General features: G+C 44.1%; 2 protein-coding genes and 1 pseudogene across 2 annotated transcripts; 2 read left to right on the top strand and 1 right to left on the bottom strand.

The window, feature by feature from the left end:
- Positions 1 to 602: 602 nt before the first annotated feature.
- Positions 603 to 2,929, top strand: LOC103414237 (glycosyltransferase BC10-like). Its single transcript, XM_017326516.3, has 2 exons — positions 603 to 1,223; positions 1,943 to 2,929. Exons 1-2 carry the CDS (start codon positions 654 to 656, stop codon positions 2,588 to 2,590), a joined length of 1,218 nt encoding a protein of 405 aa, XP_017182005.2. The 5' UTR covers positions 603 to 653; the 3' UTR covers positions 2,591 to 2,929.
- A 431-nt stretch (positions 2,930 to 3,360) lies between these two features.
- Positions 3,361 to 4,622, top strand: LOC103430702 (glycosyltransferase BC10-like). Its single transcript, XM_008368853.3, has 3 exons — positions 3,361 to 3,566; positions 3,834 to 3,903; positions 3,984 to 4,622. The coding sequence occupies exons 1-3, from the start codon at positions 3,361 to 3,363 to the stop codon at positions 4,620 to 4,622; spliced, it is 915 nt and encodes a 304-aa protein (XP_008367075.2).
- A 101-nt stretch (positions 4,623 to 4,723) lies between these two features.
- On the bottom strand, positions 4,724 to 13,495 carry LOC114820655 (probable leucine-rich repeat receptor-like protein kinase At1g68400; annotated as a pseudogene).
- Positions 13,496 to 20,390: the final 6,895 nt, after the last annotated feature.

Genomic DNA, 20,390 nt, shown 5'->3' with positions numbered 1-20,390 from the left:
TCCAGGCTAGAACAAAAGACTCTAAGGAACTGGCCCTTGAAATTCCGAAACACACCACCATAACTAGTACGACCGGAACCATGTCTCCAAGCACCATCATACCAAATTGTAATTTTTATTTTTTGGTTCAAACCCAAGCAATCACATTTATTTCACACAAAAGTTTTTTTTTTTTTCTAAGAAAATACAATTAGGCATGCAATCATAGATAAACAACTAATTAACAATAAGCCCTCAATCTAAAATTACTAGGTAATCAATCTTTGTTTATGGTATGTGATTAAGCATCCTTTCACCCCAAAAAAAATCTCATTCGAGTTACAATATTGGTGAAATGGAATTCTCATTTCTGTAAATTTAATACAAAAGCAATACATTTTCCTTGATATGCGAAAAGTAAACTAAAATCTTGTGTTCGTATTTCATTGCAGACAGATCCCAATGGTAACCCCCCATGCCATCGTGAACTACAAAGTCGTCACGGCAGATAATTTCAAGGCCAAATCTTCATAGCATGTGATATGTTTATGTTTCAGATTGTTTTGATTTCTTAATCCCAAATTTTCTCAGCTCATCGTCTTATTTTTGTTGATTAACAGAGATTAATTATAACAAGTTTCTTAGAAACTTTTTATAATTATCTCTGTGTAAACATGAAGGCTCAAGATCCAAACTCTCCAATCTTTTTTCCAAAATCCTTCAATCTCCAACGCCACCTCCTCAATCTGCTCTCATATTTCCTGCTCTTCCTTTTCGGAGTAACCCTCGGAGTTTTACTTAGCAATCTCAATGACTTTTCATTTGGCCGTCTACAGTTCGCACAGCTCCCCTTCTCACCTATCTCACCTCCTCCTCCATCCAATATTTCAAGAACCCGAATGCCAAATGCAACCTCCCCAACAACATCTGTTTCGTCAAGTCCTCCTCGGACAGGGTTGAAGGATTATCTGAAGCCACCGAAGGCATTTCACGACATGAACAATGCAGAACTGCTGTGGAGAGCTTCTATAACTCCGCGGATTCCTGAATATCCATTCCATTTTGTTCCAAAAGTTGCTTTCATGTTCTTGACAAAGGGCCCTGTTGTTTTGGCACCACTGTGGGAGAAGTTCTTTGCCGGGCATCAAGGTTTGTACTCAATTTATGTGCACTCAAGTCCGTCCTACAATCACTCATTGTACACCGAAACCCCAGTTTTTGGTGGCCGGCGAATTCCAAGTCAGGTTAGTTTTTTCCCCTTTTGTCTGCACTAAGTAAAAGCTATATTTCTGTGATTTTTTTTTTCAGAATTGAAATTATTACTCAAGTTTCATCACACAGACTATAAAACCACAGAAGTAAATTAACATTGTACTACCTACATTTACATCCTCCGCATTGTTTGGAGTAAAATTTTATAAGAAGTCACCAACTTTCAATTTTTCACAATTTTTTGTTTGTTACTGTCTATGCTCTGTTAAATTGATGGCATGACAGATGTGGAATCCGTGTTTGGGTTAGTATTAGCCACGCTAACCGCAATAAGACTAAAACCGTGCAATTAAATATCATATATAGTGTAACGAAGCATAAATTGAGGTGAAGACGAGACTTTGTGATATTTATTTTTTGATCCATAGTTGACTTCCACATTAGCTCAAGGTGAGCTCCATGTATGTCAGATCATTAGTTTAATTAAACGATCATACAATCTGATAACTTTAAATCATAAATTGTTAAGATTTTAGACCTGATAGTACGCCGTGCAAAAATTGAATTCATATGGTCCATTTTAAAACTGACTTTGAGGGTGTAAAATGTAGTTAAATATAACCAATGCGTGTTAATAACTATATTGTAAAGCCAGTTTGTTTCTAAATTGTAATTCTCAATAATTTCCACAGTATAGGTGGTTGCCAATTGTTCTCACTATTTTCTGTTCAACAACATGTACTAATTGCAGGAAGTAGAATGGGGGAAGGTGAGCCTGATCGCGGCAGAGCGCCTCCTCCTGGCGAATGCTCTTCTCGACGTCTCAAACCAGCGTTTTGTTCTGCTCTCAGAATCATGCATTCCCCTCTATAACTTCACCACTGTCTACTCCTACCTCATGAACTCCACCCAAACTTTCGTCGAGGTCTTTGACGATCCCAGTGGAGTAGGACGCGGCCGGTATGAACTGAGTGACTACCTGGGAATTACAATAGATCAGTGGCGAAAAGGGTCGCAGTGGTTCCAAGCTGATCGAGACCTCGCCCTTGAATTCGTATCGGATCGAATATACTTCCCAGTGTTCATGAAATGCAAAGGCTACTGTTTCGCCGATGAACATTATTTGCCAACGTTTGTGTACATAAAATTTGGAGCAAAGAATGCAAATAGGACGTTGACCTGGGTTGACTGGGAAAAGGGTGGCCCACACCCTACGGAGTACGCGAGCGAAAATGTGACGGCAGTGCTTTTGAGTGGCCTGAGGAATGGTTTTGGTCGGAAATGTGAATACAATGGGAGGACTACAGATGTATGTTTCTTATTCGCCAGGAAGTTCCCGCCAACTGCTTTGGATAACCTACTGAAGTTTGCACCGGAGATCATGCACTTCAACACATAGATATTCATGACTACTGTACTCATATTACTGCTTCACGGAAGAAAAAGAGGGGAAAAAAATAGTGAAAGTAGTAAGAGGGAAAGGGAAGAGTTGCAATAGATTATTCATTGTGAAATTCTTGTATTCTTCAATAGATCTTGCGAGAACAGACACACAATCGTTGCGCTTCCGTTGCGATTTTGAGTTTCATGATCTTCTAGATTCCAGGTAAATAGGTTGCGAGAAAAGACACAATCGTTGCGCTCACTGGTAAAATGGTTCCTTTGTTTTTGGTCTGCAATGAAGCACCTCGCACCAAAAATAATTTATGGTTAAGAGTAAAAATAATGGTGATATGGACTTCTCATCTCTATAACTTCAACACAAAGCAATACATTTTACCTTGCATACAAAAATGAACCCAAACACTCCGTTTTCCGTTGCAGAAAGGTCGATCGTAACGCAAAAGGAGAGTTTTGTGCAGCCACTTACAGAAGACACAAAATATAAGTAAGATATATAGCTAGAGCCTAGAAGGACATATGTCTTCAGTCTATTGTTCTCTGAAATGATGAAGGGTCCAGATTCAAATCCAGTAAAGTAGTTTCCCAAACTCTTTGGCGTCCAATACAACCTCCTCAATCTGCTTTCTTATTTCTTTCTATGTTTTTGCGGTTTAACCCTTGGAATTGCACTTAGCAATCAGAAAGACTTCCAATTATCCTTGCCAGCTATCTCCTATGTACCCCCAATACTTCACAAATTATAATCCCAAGTGTAACAGCCGCAACATGCAATACAAGCCGAACATTTACAGACAAACCTCACATATTGTAGGATTTACGGACTATCTAAAGCCACCAAAGGCGTTTCCCGTGAACGTTGAAGAACTGCTATGGAGAGCTTCAATGAGTCCTAGGATTCGCGGACATCCATTCCATCTTGTTCCCAAGGTTGCTTTTATGTTCTTAGCAACAAATCAAACAAGCAATGTGAAGTAACTTGTCCAGACACCTAATTAGGTTGCAATTAGGCAACGTAACCGTAAACTAACAACAAACAATAAGCCCTATAACTAAAATATATTATTGGTAATCAATCTTATTTGTGTTTGGTCTGAAATGAAGCAACCTTGCCACAACAAAAATTGAGATAAAGTAAAATTAACGGTGAAATGAAATTTTCATCTCTGTAAATGTACCGCAAACAAATCCATTTTCCTTGAATTGAAAAATTAACTGAAACACTCCTTTCCCCGTTGCAGAAAGGTTGATCGCAATGCAAGGATGCATCCTGAAAGTCCGATGTTTCATGAGCGAAGAATTCCTAGTCAGGTGATAAGTTTTTTGCTTGACTTAATTTATTTTTCGCCGAATACTAATGATTATTCTTTTGATCTTGTTACAATGTTCAGGAAGTAGAATGGGGGAAGGTGAGCTTGATTGAGGCTGTGAGCCGCCTATTGGCGAATGCTCTTCTCGACATCTCAAACCAACATTTTGTTCTCCTCTCAGAGACATGCATTCCCCTCTACAACTTTTCCACTGTCTACTCCTACCTCATCAACTCTACCCGAACTTTCGTAGAGGTCTTCGATGACCCAAGTTCGGTCCGGTACTATCTCAGCAACCATACGAGAATCACGGTAGATCAATGGAGAAAAGGGTGGGCGTGGTTTGCAATTGATAGAGAGGTTGCCATTGAATCCATCTCGGATCGAAAATACTTCCCGGAATTCCTCAAGTGCAAAGGCTATTGCTTTCCGGATGAACATTATTTGCCAACATTTGTGCACTTGAAATTTGCAGCAAGGAATGCAAATAGGACTTTGACCTGGGTTGACTGGAGCAAGGGCGGCCCACACCCGATGGAGTACAGGAGCCCGAACGTGACGGCGGCGCTTCTGAGTAGCCTGAGGAGTGGTTATGGTCGGAAATGTGAATACAATGGAAGGAGCACGGATGTTTGTTTCTTATTCGCCAGAAAGTTCATGCCTGATACTTTGGATAACCTGCTGAGACTTGCACCGCAGATCATGTATTTCAGCATATAGATTCAGATTGTTACATTTCCTTTTTGTTAACTCTAAATCCTAAATCTATTTAATTAAACGATTCCGATTTAAGCTCTATAAAATCGTTGCAATCGATGTAATTAAATTAGCACAAACGAAAATTTGAGATTAAATAAGCAGGCAAGGGAACTGAAGCCAACAAAACAAAACCCGTAGATTTACAACACAAGAACGTTAAAAATGGTTGGTGGTGCGATCACTGACTTGCTCCGCAAGTGTCCTCCGACAAGGCCGACGACTCGGACATGGATTCAAAGCCGGCCTCGTGACTCGGCGAACCAGACAGGCCCCGAATCTCGTCAATCATTTTCACCACCTGGCTCATCCTGGGACGTTGATCAGGCGAAGCGGCCGTACAAGCCATTGCAATCTGCAAAAGCCCCACCATCTCCTCCTCAATATCCTTGTACCTCATCAGCTTGTTGTGCTAGGATAGCACCAAAACCGTTGGAACCAACTCAAGCTAACCCACAGGAAATTTATCAAATGAAAATGCAAGAACAAAATATAAAAGAACATCAAGATTTTAACGAGTTTCCTCAACAGTCAGTGTAACTGGAGTACGTCCTTGGAGCAGTAGGAACTCACCCAATAATCCACTATCAACCAAATGGGAGTTTACAAAGTGTTGGCAATCTCACAACCCAAATAACCCAATACACCCAATAACTTTCACTCACCAAAGAAACAAATAGAGAGGGAAATATAATGAATAATTTCCTCTCTATACAAAGCTCAAAGCTAATACACAAATACAACTTTGATTGAGTGAGTACCAACAAAGAAAGAAATCATCTTTCTTTCTTCTCTTTCTGCTCTCAGTTTTCTGCTCTCTGCAACTCTCTTTGCTTTCTCAAAGATGGACTACAAAACAGAAAATGGTGCACTCTCCTTCCTCTCTCTTTCTCACTTCCGTATGCTAACATTCATCCATCATCAACACCCAATAAACAATTCAAAAACATCATCATGACCATCAACTTTTCTTTTCAACAAACATAATCATGATGCCTCCTCATCATGATGTCTTTCACCTTTTTTTTTTTGGTTTGTTTATTAGCCGAAAGTTGTTTTGTTTTGTTGTCCACTTGGCCACTTGGCCACAATTCAACAATCTCCACCTTGGCCAAGTTCCGAAAAACGCCATGATAAGCCAACCAACACAATTAACACACAACATCACTCCAAAACATTAGCAAGAGAACAACTCATGCCGAGCCAAATGCTCCAAAACTCCTACTGCTCAACGCCTTCTTTATATAGGCAAAATGTGAGCCAAGTTCAAACAGTGAACAAACTTGGCTACACCAACAACCTTAGTCAACATATCAGCGGGGTTGTCTTTAATTGGAATCTTCTGGAGAATGATTTCCCCCTCACCAACAATTTCACGAACAAAGTGATAACGCACATCTATGTGCTTGGTCCTCGCATGATGAACCTGATACTTAGCCAAATAAATGGCACTCTGACTATCACAATGTACCTCCACCTGCTTCTGATCAACCCCCAAATCTCTAATCAGCCCATGTATCCAAATGGCCTCCTTTATAGCTTCAGCAACTGCCATATATTCAGCCTCTGTAGTAGACAAGGCAACAGACGACTGCAAAATGGACCTCCAACAAACTGGTCATTTAGCCATAGTAAACACATAGCCTGTAGTAGACTTCCTTCCATCCAGATCACCTGCATAATCTGAATCAACATAACCAACTGCAAAATGACCAATACCAGAGTCATCCCTCTCAAAGCATAAACCAACATCTCGAGTACCATGGAGATACCTCAATATCCACTTAGCTGCTTGCCAATGCTCTTTACCTGGATTATGCATATATCGACTCACCATGCCAACTGCATAAGCAATATCAGGTCTAGAGCATACCATTGCATACATCAAACTACCAACCAAATTTGCATATGGTATATTTTTCATTTGCAGCTTCTCTTTATCATTTTTAGGACATTGTAGATAACTCAATTTAAAATGAGGAGCCAAAGGGGTACTAACCGGTTTGGTTGAATCATGAACTCCAAACTTCCGAATCAACTTCTCAAGGTATTGTCTTTGATTCAAACTGACCAAACCCTTCTCTCTATCTCTAGTGATCTCCATGCCAAGGATCTTCTTTGCTTCACCAAGATCCTTCATCTCAAACTCATTCTTCATTTGTTTCTTCAATTTCTCAATCTCTTCAACATTCTTTGAGGCAATCAACATATCATCAACATATATCAATAAATAAATGAAAGACCCATCTTGCAACTTCTTGAAGTACACACAATGATCATATTGACTTCTAGAATAATTTTGACCTCTCATAAATTTATCAAATCTTAAATACCATTGCCTTGGAGATTGCTTCAAGCCATAAAGCGATTTCTTCAATTTGCAAAACAAATTTTCCTTCCCTTTCACTATATACCCATCCGGTTGACACATATAGATCTTTTCATTCAAATCACCATGTAGGAAAGCCGTCTTCACATCGAGTTGCACAAGCTCAAGATCATATTGTGCAACAAGAGCTAACATAATACGAATTGAGGAGTGCTTCACAACCGGAGAAAAGATTTCATTGTAGTCAATGCCCTTCTTTTGTGCATACCCTTTAGCAACTAATCTTGCTTTAAATCTCACATTGCTTTTCTCATCAGCATCTTCCTTCTTGGCATACACCCATTTGCACCCAATAGCTTTCTTGCCCTTAGGCAATTTAGCTAACTCCCAAGTCTTGTTCTTCAAGAGAGAATTCATCTCATCACCCATGACATTGCACCACCTATTCTTCTCCTCACTCTCAATAGCTTCCTCAAAATTGGATGGAATCTCTTCAGTGATAATAGGAAGAGCAAAAGCAACATAATCACTATAACGAGCTGGCTTGGTAATTTGTCTCTTTCCTCTGTTCTTGGCAATAGACTCTTGAGGTGAAACTTGCTCTTCAACTTGAATAGAATCTTCAAGTTCAACTTCTTCAACATCCTCATGGTCTCCAACTTCTTCACTTGTAGTGGCTTCAACATCAGCGGAAATAGGATTTGAAGTACCAGAGGCAACTTTCTCAAGCTCCACCTGTTGGACATCTTTCACATTTTTCTCAGAGTCTTTGAACATACTTTCTTCATCAAATGTCACATCTCTGCTGATTACAAGTTTTTTCATCTCTGGGCACCACAACCTGTAACCTTTGACACCACTACTAAAACCAAGAAAGATAGCCTTTTTGGCTCTATGATCAAGTTTATTTTCAGTCACATGAAAATAAGCAGGTGAACCAAAAATACGGATATAGTCATAATCAGAAGAAGATTTTCCAGTCCATACCTCCATTGGTGTCTTACCCTGAATAGCAGCTGAGGGTAACCGGTTGATGATGTGACATGCATAATTAACTGCTTCTGCCCAAAATGACTTGCTTAAACCCGACTAAGACAACATACATCTAACCTTCTCAAGCAAGGTTCGATTCAATCTTTCTGCAACTCCATTTTGTTGTGGAGTTCCCCGAACACTGAAGTGTCTCACAATTCCTTCCTCTTTGCAAACTTTAAAGAAAGGATCGGATGTGTATTCACCACCATTATCCGATCTCAAAATCTTAATCTTTCTCCCAGTCTGGTTCTCAACCATTTTCTTCCAACCCAAGAAAATGCTTAACACCTCACTCTTGTGCTTCATAGTGTAGACCCAAGACCTTCTTGAATAATCATCAACAAAGGTCACGAACCAATGTCTACCACTCAAAGAGGGAGTCTTTGTAGGACCCCAAACATCTGAATGCACATAATCAAGAATGCCCTTCGTCTGATGTACAGCAGTACCAAACTTCACTCTAGTTTGCTTCCCCAAGACACAATGCTCACAGAAATCAAGCTTACAAGTCATGGCACCTTTTAGAAGACCTTGTTTCACAAGCCCTTGTAGAGCTTTCTCACCGGCATGGCCTAATCTCATATGCCACAATCTAGTAGTATCTGAATCAGATGTGCCCATATTTTCAGAGACTACAGATGCTTCACCTGTCACAGTGCTTCCCTGCAATAAATACAAATGGCCACATCTAGGAGCTTTCATCACAACAAGTGCACCATAAGTAACTTTCAATGTCTGTCCATCTGAATGAAACCTGAAACCCTTGGATTCCAAAGTACCCAAAGAAATAAGATTTTTCTTCAAATTCGGTACATACCGAACACCTGTCAACTCTTTAATCATGCCATCATGTAACTTCAAACGAACTGTACCAATCCCTTTTGTTGTGCAAGGATTGTCATCTCCCATGAACACAACGTTACCATCAAACTCTTTCAAGCTTGAAAACCAATCCTTGTGAGGAGTCATATGATGAGTACAACCCGTATCCAACACCCACTTAGTAGCACAATCAAATGATGAGGAAGTGGTTAAAGCAAAATCAGAAAAATATGTTTCAACCTCAGCAACATTAGCTTCAGAACTTTCTTTGCCTTTGGTCTTCAATTTAGGACAATCTTTCTTCCAATGGCACTTATTACGACAAAAGGCACATTCATCCATTTCCAAAGGTTTTCTACCTTTAGAGTTTCCTCTAGGTCGAGACTGTGATTTTTTTCTGCTAGAAGATGATCTTCTCTCCGATGATCTACCTCTAACAAATAAAGCTTCAGAGGTACCATCATGATTTTTATCTCTATGCCTCATTTCATAATTCATCAAGGCATTTGACACATCTTCAAATTTCACAGTTTCTTTACCATGCATAATAGTGGTAACAAAATGCTCATAAGAGTCCGGCAAGGAATTCAACAATATTAAGGCCTTACCTTCATCCTTAATATCCTCATCTAAGTTTAACAAGTCGGCAATCAACTTATTAAAAGCATCAAGGTGTCTAATCATTTTTGTACCTTCTTTGTATTGGAAGCGGTAGAGCTTTTTCTTCAAGTGTAGCCGGTTCTCTGCACTCTTTGTCATATACTTGTCTTCCAATTTTTGCCACAACACACTTGCTAATGTCTCCCGCATCACAAAATACTTCTGAGTTTTTGCAAGGCACAACCGAATTGAAGAGCAAGCCCACAAATTTAATTTCTCCCATTCCGGCTTCGACATAACTTCCGGCTTCTCTCCCAAAGCGGCAAGTAGATCTTGTTGAGCCAACACATCTTTGACCTCACATTGCCACATCCCGAAGTTGTTTGTGCCATCAAACTTTTCCACTTCGAACTTTGCATTTTGCACCGTCGTTCTTGCAAACCCGGAGCTGCTTCCAAAAGGATTTTCATCTTGCCCGTCTGACATCTTTGGCAACTAGACAGTACCCAAGAGCAACCAGTGCTCTGATACCAATTGTTGTGCTAGGATAGCACCAAAACCGTTGGAACCAACTCAAGCTAACCCACAAGAAATTTATCAAATGAAAATGCAAGAACAAAATACAAAAGAACACCAAGATTTTAACGAGGTTCCTCAACAGTCAGTGTAACTGGAGTACGTCCTCGGAGCAGTAGGAGCTCACCCAATAATCCACTATCAACCAAATGGGAGTTTACAAAGTGTTGGCAATCTCACAACCCAAATAACCCAATACACCCAATAACTTTCACTCACCAAAGAAACAAATAGAGAGGGAAATATAATGAATAATTTCCTCTCTATACAAAGCTCAAAGCTAATACACAAATACAACTTTGATTGAGTGAGTACCAACAAAGAAAGAAATCATCTTTCTTTCTTCTCTTTCTGCTCTCAGTTTTCTGCTCTCTGCAACTCTCTTTGCTTTCTCAAAGATGGACTACAAAAAAGAAAATGGTGCACTCTCCTTCCTCTCTCTTTCTCACTTCTGTATGCTAACATTCATCCATCATCAACACCCAATAAACAATTCAAAAACATCATCATGACCATCAACTTTTCTTTTCAACAAATATAATCATGATGCCTCCTCATCATGATGTCTTTCACCTTTTTTTTTATTTTGGTTTGTTTATTAGCCGAAAGTTGTTTTGTTGTCCACTTGGCCACAATTCAACACAGCTCCAAGTCAAACACCTCCACTGTCCATTCTTCCCTGACCACAGACTGGACCCACCTGGGCAGGTCCACAAGCCCACCGAATCCTCCCCCGGACCCGCCATTATCCACCACAGAGGGACACTTCCCTGTGAGCAGCTCCAGCAGCAGAACACCAAAAGCGTACACGTCTGATTTCTGCGTCGACTTCCGACCGTCCAACGTCTCGGGAGCGCGGTAACCGCAAGATCGCGGAGCGGACGACGTGGAGGGCGGAGGAGGCACGAAAACGGAGAGTCTGAAGTCGGAGACTCAGGCGTTGCCAGCAGTGGCGGATCCAGGAAATAATGTTTGGGGGGTCAACAAGGATAGTGCGCGCAGCGCAAATTTTTTTTTTAACAAAAACGGCATGCATATCGTCATTTCATCAGGTCTTGGTAGGATAGCGTGATCAGCCTCTCGCCGATAGTTACCATACTGAAAGGTGCCTTTACTTTCCCTGACAACCAAAAATAAACATAAAATTGGGTTGGATGGTTCATAATAAACATAAAATTCTGGTTGTTCAAAAAAAAAAAAAAAAAAACATAAAATTCTGATGTCAATATGGTGGTTCATAATAATATTTTTTAGAGATCATATTAATTTATGTTGAATATAAAGAGAAATAAAGTTGTTAAATATGTGGATGTGGAAAGGGGGCACACACATCATTACCATTAATTTATGTCAAATATGTGGATGTGGACGCATGGAACTTTGCAATCTGCACCAAGACTTAATGGTGAACTGACAGCCTATGGCTTTTTACACAAAGCAAGCAATTTGATGCTAGCTGTACAAATCTGATTGGAGAGAAACTAAGAAAAAAAATTAAATAAGGAGTGTGTGGTCACGTGGTGTGAAAGGAAGAGAGAGAGTCTTCGTCTTCCTCTTCCGCCAAACCGAACGAAAATCAGAAGAAACCCAGAAAAATGCAGCAGCTCCAAGAGGTCGCACCCGCAGTTTTAAGGGGTCGCACCAGCAGCTCCAAGGGACCTCTAAGGTTATTTCCATGGCTTCCAAGGGGTCGTGCGACCCCATTGACCCCACTGTGGCTCCGCCTCTGGTTGCCAGTGTTGTCTAAGAGGATGTTGGTGGACTTGATGTTACCGTGGGTGAGCTTAAGCGGCCCGCACGAGTCGTGAATGCAGGCCAAGCCTCGAGCGGCTCCGGCTGCGATTTTCAGCCTCGTTGTCCAGTCCAGCGGAGTCCGACCGGGTCCACGGTTTCCTGTTCAAGTTAGCCATCGTTAGTTCACGATAATTACAACTAAGGACAATTACGTAAAAGCGTGGAGTGCAGCGGAGTTAGGCGCTTTTTGGTCATATTCAGAGCAGGAAAGAAGGAAAAGAAGGGAGCAAAAAACAAAGACAAAAGTAAAAGGAAGATAAAGACGGAAGTGGAGTTGACAGGACCGACAGTAAAACCCTAAATATATAATTACAAAAAAAACCCTAAATTTGACCCCGTTTGACCTAAACTTACAGAAAACAAGGCACCAAATTGAAGCCCAGAATTAAACTAATATTTGAAAAAGAAAAAATTTCTTGGCAACCAAACAAAAATTAAGCAGGAAAACTGAAAAAAAATTACCGTGGAGAACCCAGAACAGGCTGCCATTGGGCATGTAATCGTATACCAACAATTTCTCCTCCCTGGCGAAGTAATAAGCCCTCAAGCTCACAATGTTGGGATGGCTGAGCCGCCCCAGCACCGCCATGTGCTGCTCGAACTGAGTCTTCCCGCCAATCTGAGCATCCTTGAGCCTCTTAACCGCCACCACGTTGCCATCGTCGAGAACCGCCTTGTACGCCGTCCCGAACCCGCCTTTCCCCAGCATCTCCGCCGAGGCCCTGAGCAAGTCCTCGAGCTCGAAACGCTTCACTCCTTCGAAGAACACCATCTGACCCCGCTCGAACACTGGTTGGGCGGCGGAGTAGGGGCTCGACGAGTACACGATCTTCTCAGTTTCTAGAAGCTTCGAGCCGCCCTTGCCCTGCCGCATTTTGGCGCTGAAATTCCGCCAGAAGTAGCAGTACAGTAGCAGCGAAACCAGCACGAGAACCAAAGCGTCGCCAACTATAATGGCGATTAGAGCCTCCGGACTCATTTTCGCGCTACCACTTCGGTGAGGATTTCCCGATTTGTTCAGCGCTGAGTTCCCGGGTAACGAACTCGGCGACGACGCTACGACGGTTGGGTTAGCAGCAGGCATTACAGGAGACGCTATGGCTCCGAACCGGAGAAACGGTTCGCCTCGAGCTGGAGAGTGAGAAGATGATTCAAATGGTTGACCGTTGCGGGAATCTCGCCGGATAAGTTGTTGTAGGACAGATCGAGGCGGTAGAGACGGAAGAGAGAGGACACGGAGGCTGGAAAGTTGCCGGAGAGTTCGTTGTAGGAGAGGAATAAGAGTTTGAGGGCGGTGAAGTTGGAGAGGTCCGGAATGGGGCAGGAGAGGCGGTTACGCTTGAGGCTCAGAACTCGGAGCTGAGTTAGCGCGGTGAGTGGCTGGAACGAGCCGCGGAGGTCGAGGTTCTCGAGGACAAGTCGGGAGACTCGGTTGTTGGTGCAGGAGACGCCGGTCCAGGTGCACGGGTCAACGGAGGTGGAGTTCCACGTGGTGAGCTTGTTGGATGCGTCCGACGTTGCTTTGAATGATAGGAGAGGTTTGGTATCTGGATTCGAAGAGACGTGGAGAGCAGCGAAGAAGAAGCTCGTGAGGAGAAGAGTGGCCACGGCGGCCGTGGCTGCCATGGGCTCTCTGCAAGTGAGAGCAGAGAGAGTGAGTGAGGGAGACGATTGAAATTTCTTGGGTATAAGTTTAAGAACCAGATCCTCTCCTGAGCAGTTCCCTAGGGATCCTAGGGATTCTGCAATCATGTTCGTTCATCGTATATCGTGCGGTCAGAAATATTTAAAATTTAAATTTTAAAATTCAAATATAAATAGTATCTAACGAAAACTGACGGCACAATATAAAATGAACGGACAAGATTGCGGGATCCCTAGAGAACTGCTCAGGAGAGGATCCTAGTTCATAAGTTTAATGAGGGTTGGTGGACCGTTGGTGTAATTATTGGGAAGTAGAGGAGCTTCAATGTAATTTACCGTAAAATGACTTGGATGCCCATGACCTTCACTGCCAGGGGCCAGCGTGACAGTGTAACGTATAAAGCCGTGTAACGCGAGGACTTTATGTCGTTTCATATCACCTGATGGATTTCATACTCGGGGAATAGAGGGAGTGTGATGGGGGTTCATGGAATGGTATTTGTGTGCTGCCGTACATTAGCATTTACTGATGGAGGAGGCGCGGACACATGGGGACGTGGGTAGATTTATTCGGGCCCGCTCCGAGATCATACCAGAGGAGTGTTTCTTGGCTTGTAAATCAAACGATCTTCCGTGCTCGCTCGTTCAAGTTTTAGGGTTTCACATGTTCCATTAAATGAGTCGTCGACTCAAATATGTTATTTATTTATAATTTACGATTCTTGTGGATTGACCATAACAGCCACGCTTGATTAATACGAGCACAGTTATGTATAGTCATGACAATAATTTGTTTAACAAAGATGATGTCTACAAGTTATACGATACACGGATGAGTTAAACTCGAAAATGGTTAGCCATTTTTGAACCATTTTTCGGCTAAATCATGGCGATTTAGTCATCGAGAAAGGTATTATTCTCTTCATCTCGTCAAGAAGTATGATTTTCGTTTTTGAATCACTCGATTTCGTTGAGTATTGAAGAAGTTATGAACGTTTAAAGTTTAGCTGGTTTCCGGCAAGTTTTCCAATTTTCCTGCGGACCAGTCACCTTTCATGCTATTTTCTGGCCATCTCTGGCAACCATTGGGCTTACAGATATGTATAATCTTGTTCTACACTTTCCTATCTTCATTTTGATATATTATGGGTCGAATTTAGTTAAAAATCGATTGAGTTATGAAACTTTGAAAATTGCCCAAAGAGTTTTGTTGACCCTAGAAACTACCAAGCCTATGTGGCGCGCAGGCCGAGTAATCTATAAGCTAACTACGTCCTTCGGTGAATGCGGGGAGTGCCAACTCGGCCAAGGAGTAAATTTGTTGATGTTACGTTGGGTGCGCGATTGACTTATGCGTCTTGCGATTGCAGCCGAGAAAGGAACACGTCTCGGCCTCTTGGATTCTCGAGCCTGAAGACAAGGCTACTATTCTTACGAAGTTTACGAATCGAATTCGGCTTTCAATGTGCCGAATGTAATAACTGTAACACCTCACTTTGCCGAGAAGGCTGATGAGATGACCTCGACCAATAAGGATTCAGAAATCCTTCTCGACCGAGACTTGGATAGGTAATCAACCGTCCCCGCCGTAGTGCTGTTGATGCCAATGGAAGATGCTGCGAGACCGGCTAATTCTACGGTGACAAAGCTATCTATGCCGACTTAAGATATCACCAGTTGCTTTCACAGTGCTGTTGATGCCAACGGAAGATGTGTCAGCGAAAAAAGAAGGAAAAAATCTCAAGTTGTTGAGAGAGTTTGCGCAGAGCAGTTTTGTATTGAATTGCAGGGGCTTCGAATGATGCACAACCTCTTCTATTTATAGTAACGGCTCCCCCCATGGTCGAGTTAAAACCCCATTCGGACTAGGACTTCTTCTCCCAATCAAACACTGACTCGACCAATCTTACTTTCATTATGACTGTGAACCTAGTCCTTTATTGAGCCGGATTTGCTCTCGGGTTATTAATCCTGCCGAGACTCCTTATTGCACCAGGACTCGACTTATCCTACGTCCTGACCTAGCCGACCTAGGTTTGGAGGCCCACGTACTGAACGATCCATGCCGCAAGGCCTTCCGGGCCGAGAATGATTCTCTACTCGGCCCAAACTATTATTTTGGGCCTAAACATTGCCCCCTCGCTTCTGAGGCCTTCGGCCTGAACCCTCTGGTTGAGCCTTGGCCTTGAAGAAGCGAAGTTGAAACTTCAAAACTCAAATGCTCTCCTTCCGAGGTGTATTTATTGAACACGATCCCACGATCTCGATTCTGCTAACCACCATTCTACGTGGCCTTCTTTTATAGGGTTAATCCATAGTGACATTTGGAGCGTGCAGCCCCCTGAACCGTCATATCATCATGGTCTTGTTGCTGAACACCACCACGCTGCCTCGATCTACGAACCATCCAGCATCGTGCAGACGCCAAACCGTCTTTCACCATAAATCTCGCCGTCACACGCAATCGTGCGTCCCCCAAAATAAGAAACCCTCGGTCTTTTTAACTGGATTTTCTGAATGTTCATAATGATTAGCGAATTCCTTGGTCGATTCTACCCTTTATTTCGAATTTCGAACGATTGCCCTTCCCTTCATCGTCCTATAAATACCGAAATCCTCTCATTTGTACCTTTACGCGTTCAAATTTTCTGAGTTTCTGCCATTGCTCTAGCACATTCCTTTTCCCCGAGTCTTCATCTTCAAGTCTCCAACCCAGAAAAACCCCTTTCACATCCTACTTTTTATCCTTCCCACAATGGCCTCATTCATCTCCAAACTTTCCAGGGAATGTGATCAGTGTCAAAAGATTCTTGATCGAAGCTCGATCAAAACCATACGGTTTGAAAGTGACATGAGTACTTCTCACCAAATCTTAGGTCCTTTTTTTAAAGCGGCAGTACCGTCAGCCATTACTGGACTTCTCCAGGAGCATTGCCTATCACCCTTGCTCTAAGGGTTTGAATGGTCGAGATGGGATGCGGCGAAACCTCAAGGCTCCTGGCCTTCGACCACTACAACCTGGGCAGCCTGGGTTGTTCGAATGGAAAAGCTTTTCGGCGAGCAATGGAAGGCCCTCGGTATCTACGACGCCATCATCCTCTCGTCTATGGATGTCATTCTCGACAAGGAGCTTCTCCTAGCCGCCCTATGCTTCTGGTTCTTGGCCACCAACACCATGGTTCTCCCTCTTGGTCCCGTCGGCCCCACCATTCTTGATGTCACCGCCATTTTGGGAACTTCAGCAACTGGAATCCCCATCGATGCTGCCCTCTTCGGGTACCCGTTGAATCTTGACCTGAAGACGCTTTTCGACCGACGGGCTTTTGAGACGTTGAGCCGTGAGGGTCAAATCCCCTAGAAAGAAGACGTTCAGAAACTCCACAAGAACTTCTTCAACTACAACACCCTATATCTCCATTTTGCCGGCCGAGGAGAAGAGGCTTTGCGAGAATGGGAACATGAAGCTTTCCTCTTCTATTGGTACAACAAGTACATTTGTTGTACCAAATTGAACAAATGCTTGGTCGAGAACATGCCGGTAGCTGAGGCCCTGGCTAGTGGTCACGTCCTGTCACTTAGTCCTAACATTCTTGCCCATCTCTTCCGCTGCCTGGTTGAGACGACCCTTCACAAGATCGACCCATACCAAAATGGTCCCCTCTGGGTCTTTCAACTCTGGGTGCAAGTTTACTTCGCCTCCATTCGGCCGGCAATCGTCGATTTCTCGCCAACGGAAGCGCTTGGGCCTCAGCTGGCCTCCCGACTAACACCCCCTCATCAAGCCGAAGAGGTATTCAGATACTTTTTCGCCCTTGATGACCTTTCCAACGACGAGTTCTTGATATGCCGTCGTTGAGAATATCCCTCCTCGATCAAGCTACCTACGTCAATGTGGGGCGCGGACGAAGACGCCGACCTTCGTTAGTCCTGGGGGTCATTCGTGCTTACTCGTGACCTTCCTCTTGGCTGTGATGGGAAACGAGCGGGCTGGGAGGTATACCATCCTAACTTCCTGGCTCGACAGCTTGGCTACCTCCAAGGCTGCCCGATCCCTCTTCTCTCATCGCGAACCGTCATAAGCCGTGGACGCGAGACTGGTTCCTCGGAGAAGGAATGCAATATCGCCAAGAGGGAGTTTCAAGAGCAATGCCAAAGTTTCCACCTTCGATCGGCCATCCCGGAAACACTTAGCACCGATACCTTTGGCGAGTGGTGGGAAAAGTATACCTAGGAGTTCTTTGATGTTTCGGTCGAAACCGTCTTGGACCAACTTTTCGGTGATCGTCCTAAGAAAACTTCTGTCTCTCAAGCCCAGGGTACCTGTTTATTTTCCCCTTTTTCCTTTCAATTTTGAGCTATTGATCGGTTTTGCTGATTTGCTTTTACGTTATCAGGTGGTCGATCGTTGAAAAAGGTAGAGGCGGCCGCCGTAACTGTGGCCAAGAAAAAATTGGCCGTCTCAAAAATGGCAGAGGTTGCCGCGCAGGCTTTGCCGAGTAAACGGCCTCGTCGAGAAGCCGAGCCAACCGTCGAACCCCCTCAGCCCGCCAAACGGGTCAAGAAGCTGACAAGGAAAGGAGAATGGGATATTCACGTCATCTCCAGTCAAACCACGGGGGCGACGACTCCCAGCGTGTCCCCTTCTCTCCCCGTTGCCCAAGCCTTGGTCGAGGATCGGCCAATTCCGGCCGAGGAAGCGGTCTACGCACGGCCTGCTTCTAAGGTTGGGAAACCAGTTGTTGTTCCCTTGGTCGAGGATGCACATGTCTTAGAAAATGTAGTCCCCTCGGTCGAGAAGACTTCTGCAAAACCTGCGGCCGTCGTTCTGGAGGAGAGTGAGGGGAGTGACCAAGTGCCTCTGGCGAGTCGCCCTCGTTCCCATCGTCAACCTCCTTCCGTGTCCGAGGCGGCTGTCCAAGTCGGCCTTACGACGGTCGACCATGGTAAATCACCTGCCGGAGAGCCAGCAGCGGCGGCGGACGCACCCGTTCACCTGCAAGACCAGGACCTCCAGTCCGTGCCTGAAGCTGCTGTCCGAGTTGGCCCGTCTACGGCCGATCACGGTAAACGACCTGTCGGGGAGCCAGAAGCGTCGGCGGAGACGCCCGTTCATCCGCAGGACCTGGATATCAACATTCCCCCGCAGGAGGTTACTTCGGCCTTTGTAAGTACCTCATTCCGCCTTTTCTTGGTTAGTTCTCTGCCGTAAAAACTCTAAACTAGGAAACTACTAAATGTCAGGTGCCTGCACACTATTTTCATCGAAAATTCTATGCGCTGAAGGGTGTTATCTATATTTCTTGGCCGCCTCGATGGCCATCGAATGTAGATAACCTCCATCGGCTGCGTGAATTGAGAAGCAACCTAAGACACTGGGCTCGGCCATTAAGCTCTTTAGGTTCGAGCAACGATCCTGAAGACATGGCCGAAGTATCCTCTCGTCAGGTTAAAAGAAACGAAACCTTCATGCTATCTTTTTTTAGGATTTCTTTGAGCTCAACTGTATTTTGTGTGCAGGCCTCATGGGAAGTCGAATTCAGAGCCCTCCTCTCCAGCACAACTGAAGAGGCTGGTCCTTCGGCCGCCGCGACTGAAGCTGCCGATTCAACCGCTCGAACTCGGTTGCAAGAATTTCTGTCTCTTTCGGCGTCGCAAGTACTCGAGCGCAACTGTCTTGACTTGCTCGGCGCATGTCTGAACGACCTCGGAGCCGATGGTCACCTGAGCGGCGAGGCTATCGTTCGGGCATCGTCTGCCTTGGAGCAGGTTCGGGAGGCCTTTAGTATATTCCAGAACGCTCTAAAGGCCGAACAAGACCTGCAAGCTACGACGGCCGTCCAAGACACTCTCCGTCCAAAGATCGATGCTTTAAAGGCAAAAGGAGAAACATTGGCCGAGCTCGACCGTCAAATGGCCGAATTGGTGAAACGTAGGTCGGCCATTACCTCTGAGCTTGCTAAGGACTTCGAGTCGGGCGGCAAAGATTACCTAACCGAGTATGCGGCGAACACAAAACGGGTCGAGCAGTTGAAGCTGGATAAGAGGAACCGGCAGGCCGAGGTCATCATGGGCGAGGTGCGGTGGTTAGAGCTGAAGGCCCTGCTCGGCACCCTTCTACCTTCTTCGCCTTGACGTTATTTCGACGTTTATGTACACCAATCGATCAGCTCACTTTGTATTCTATCACTTGAAATGAATGTTTTACTCTCGCATTTCCCAAGTGACCGGATAGTATTGCTTAAAAAACTTCCCGTTAATTGGTAATTTGTGAACTAAACCGGTTCGGTCTTTAAGATGATATGCCCCCTTGCCGTATACTTTATGCACAACAAACGGCCCTTCCCAATTCGGCGATCACTTGCCGAACCTAGGATCTTTTAGTCCTACGGGCAACACCGTTTGCCAAACTAATTCACCCTCGCCAAATGTTTTCTGCCGTACTTTTTTATTATAGGCTCGTTCGGCAATCTGTTTATGTGCCACCAACAGGTTGTAAGCATCAAGTGGCGCTTCTTCCAACTCTTCCAACTCCTGTCTCATGGACTGATTATATTCGGCGCTAACTAAACAACTTTGCTCAATCAACCGTAATGAATTTATGCTTAACTCGACTGGTAACATTGCGTCGTGTCCGTAAGTTAGTGCATACGGGGTTGTCCCAGTCGCCGATCGGGGTGATGTTCGATATGCCCATAAAACCTCATTCAACTTTAAATGCCACATACCGGGCCTTTCCTTTATTACCTTCTCGAGAATGCCGATCAACACTTTATTACTCGCCTCGGCCTGCCCATTTGCTTGTGGGTAATACGGTGTAGACTGTTCAAGCTGAATTTTCAAACCTGCCGTATACTCTCTAAACCTTTCGGCTGTAAAGATCGTGCCATTGTCGGTTATAATTGTTTCCGGCACGCTGAATCTGGTCACAATGT

This window comes from Malus domestica, chromosome 13 (genome assembly GCF_042453785.1).
Source record: "Malus domestica chromosome 13, GDT2T_hap1".
NCBI lineage: Eukaryota > Viridiplantae > Streptophyta > Magnoliopsida > Rosales > Rosaceae > Malus > Malus domestica.
This window is presented reverse-complemented; position numbering and strand designations above follow the sequence as displayed.

Bases quoted from the DNA above. Each gene is read 5' to 3' on its own strand.
- LOC103414237 (XM_017326516.3), top strand. From the start codon at position 654: ATGAAGGCTCAAGATCCAAACTCTCCAATCTTTTTTCCAAAATCCTTC. The intron at 1,224-1,942 runs GTTAGTTTTTTC...TACTAATTGCAG, and splicing joins GCCGGCGAATTCCAAGTCAG to GAAGTAGAATGGGGGAAGGT.
- LOC103430702 (XM_008368853.3), top strand. From the start codon at position 3,361: ATGCAATACAAGCCGAACATTTACAGACAAACCTCACATATTGTAGGA. The intron at 3,567-3,833 runs GTAACTTGTCCA...TCCCCGTTGCAG, and splicing joins AATCAAACAAGCAATGTGAA to AAAGGTTGATCGCAATGCAA. The intron at 3,904-3,983 runs GTGATAAGTTTT...TACAATGTTCAG, and splicing joins AGCGAAGAATTCCTAGTCAG to GAAGTAGAATGGGGGAAGGT.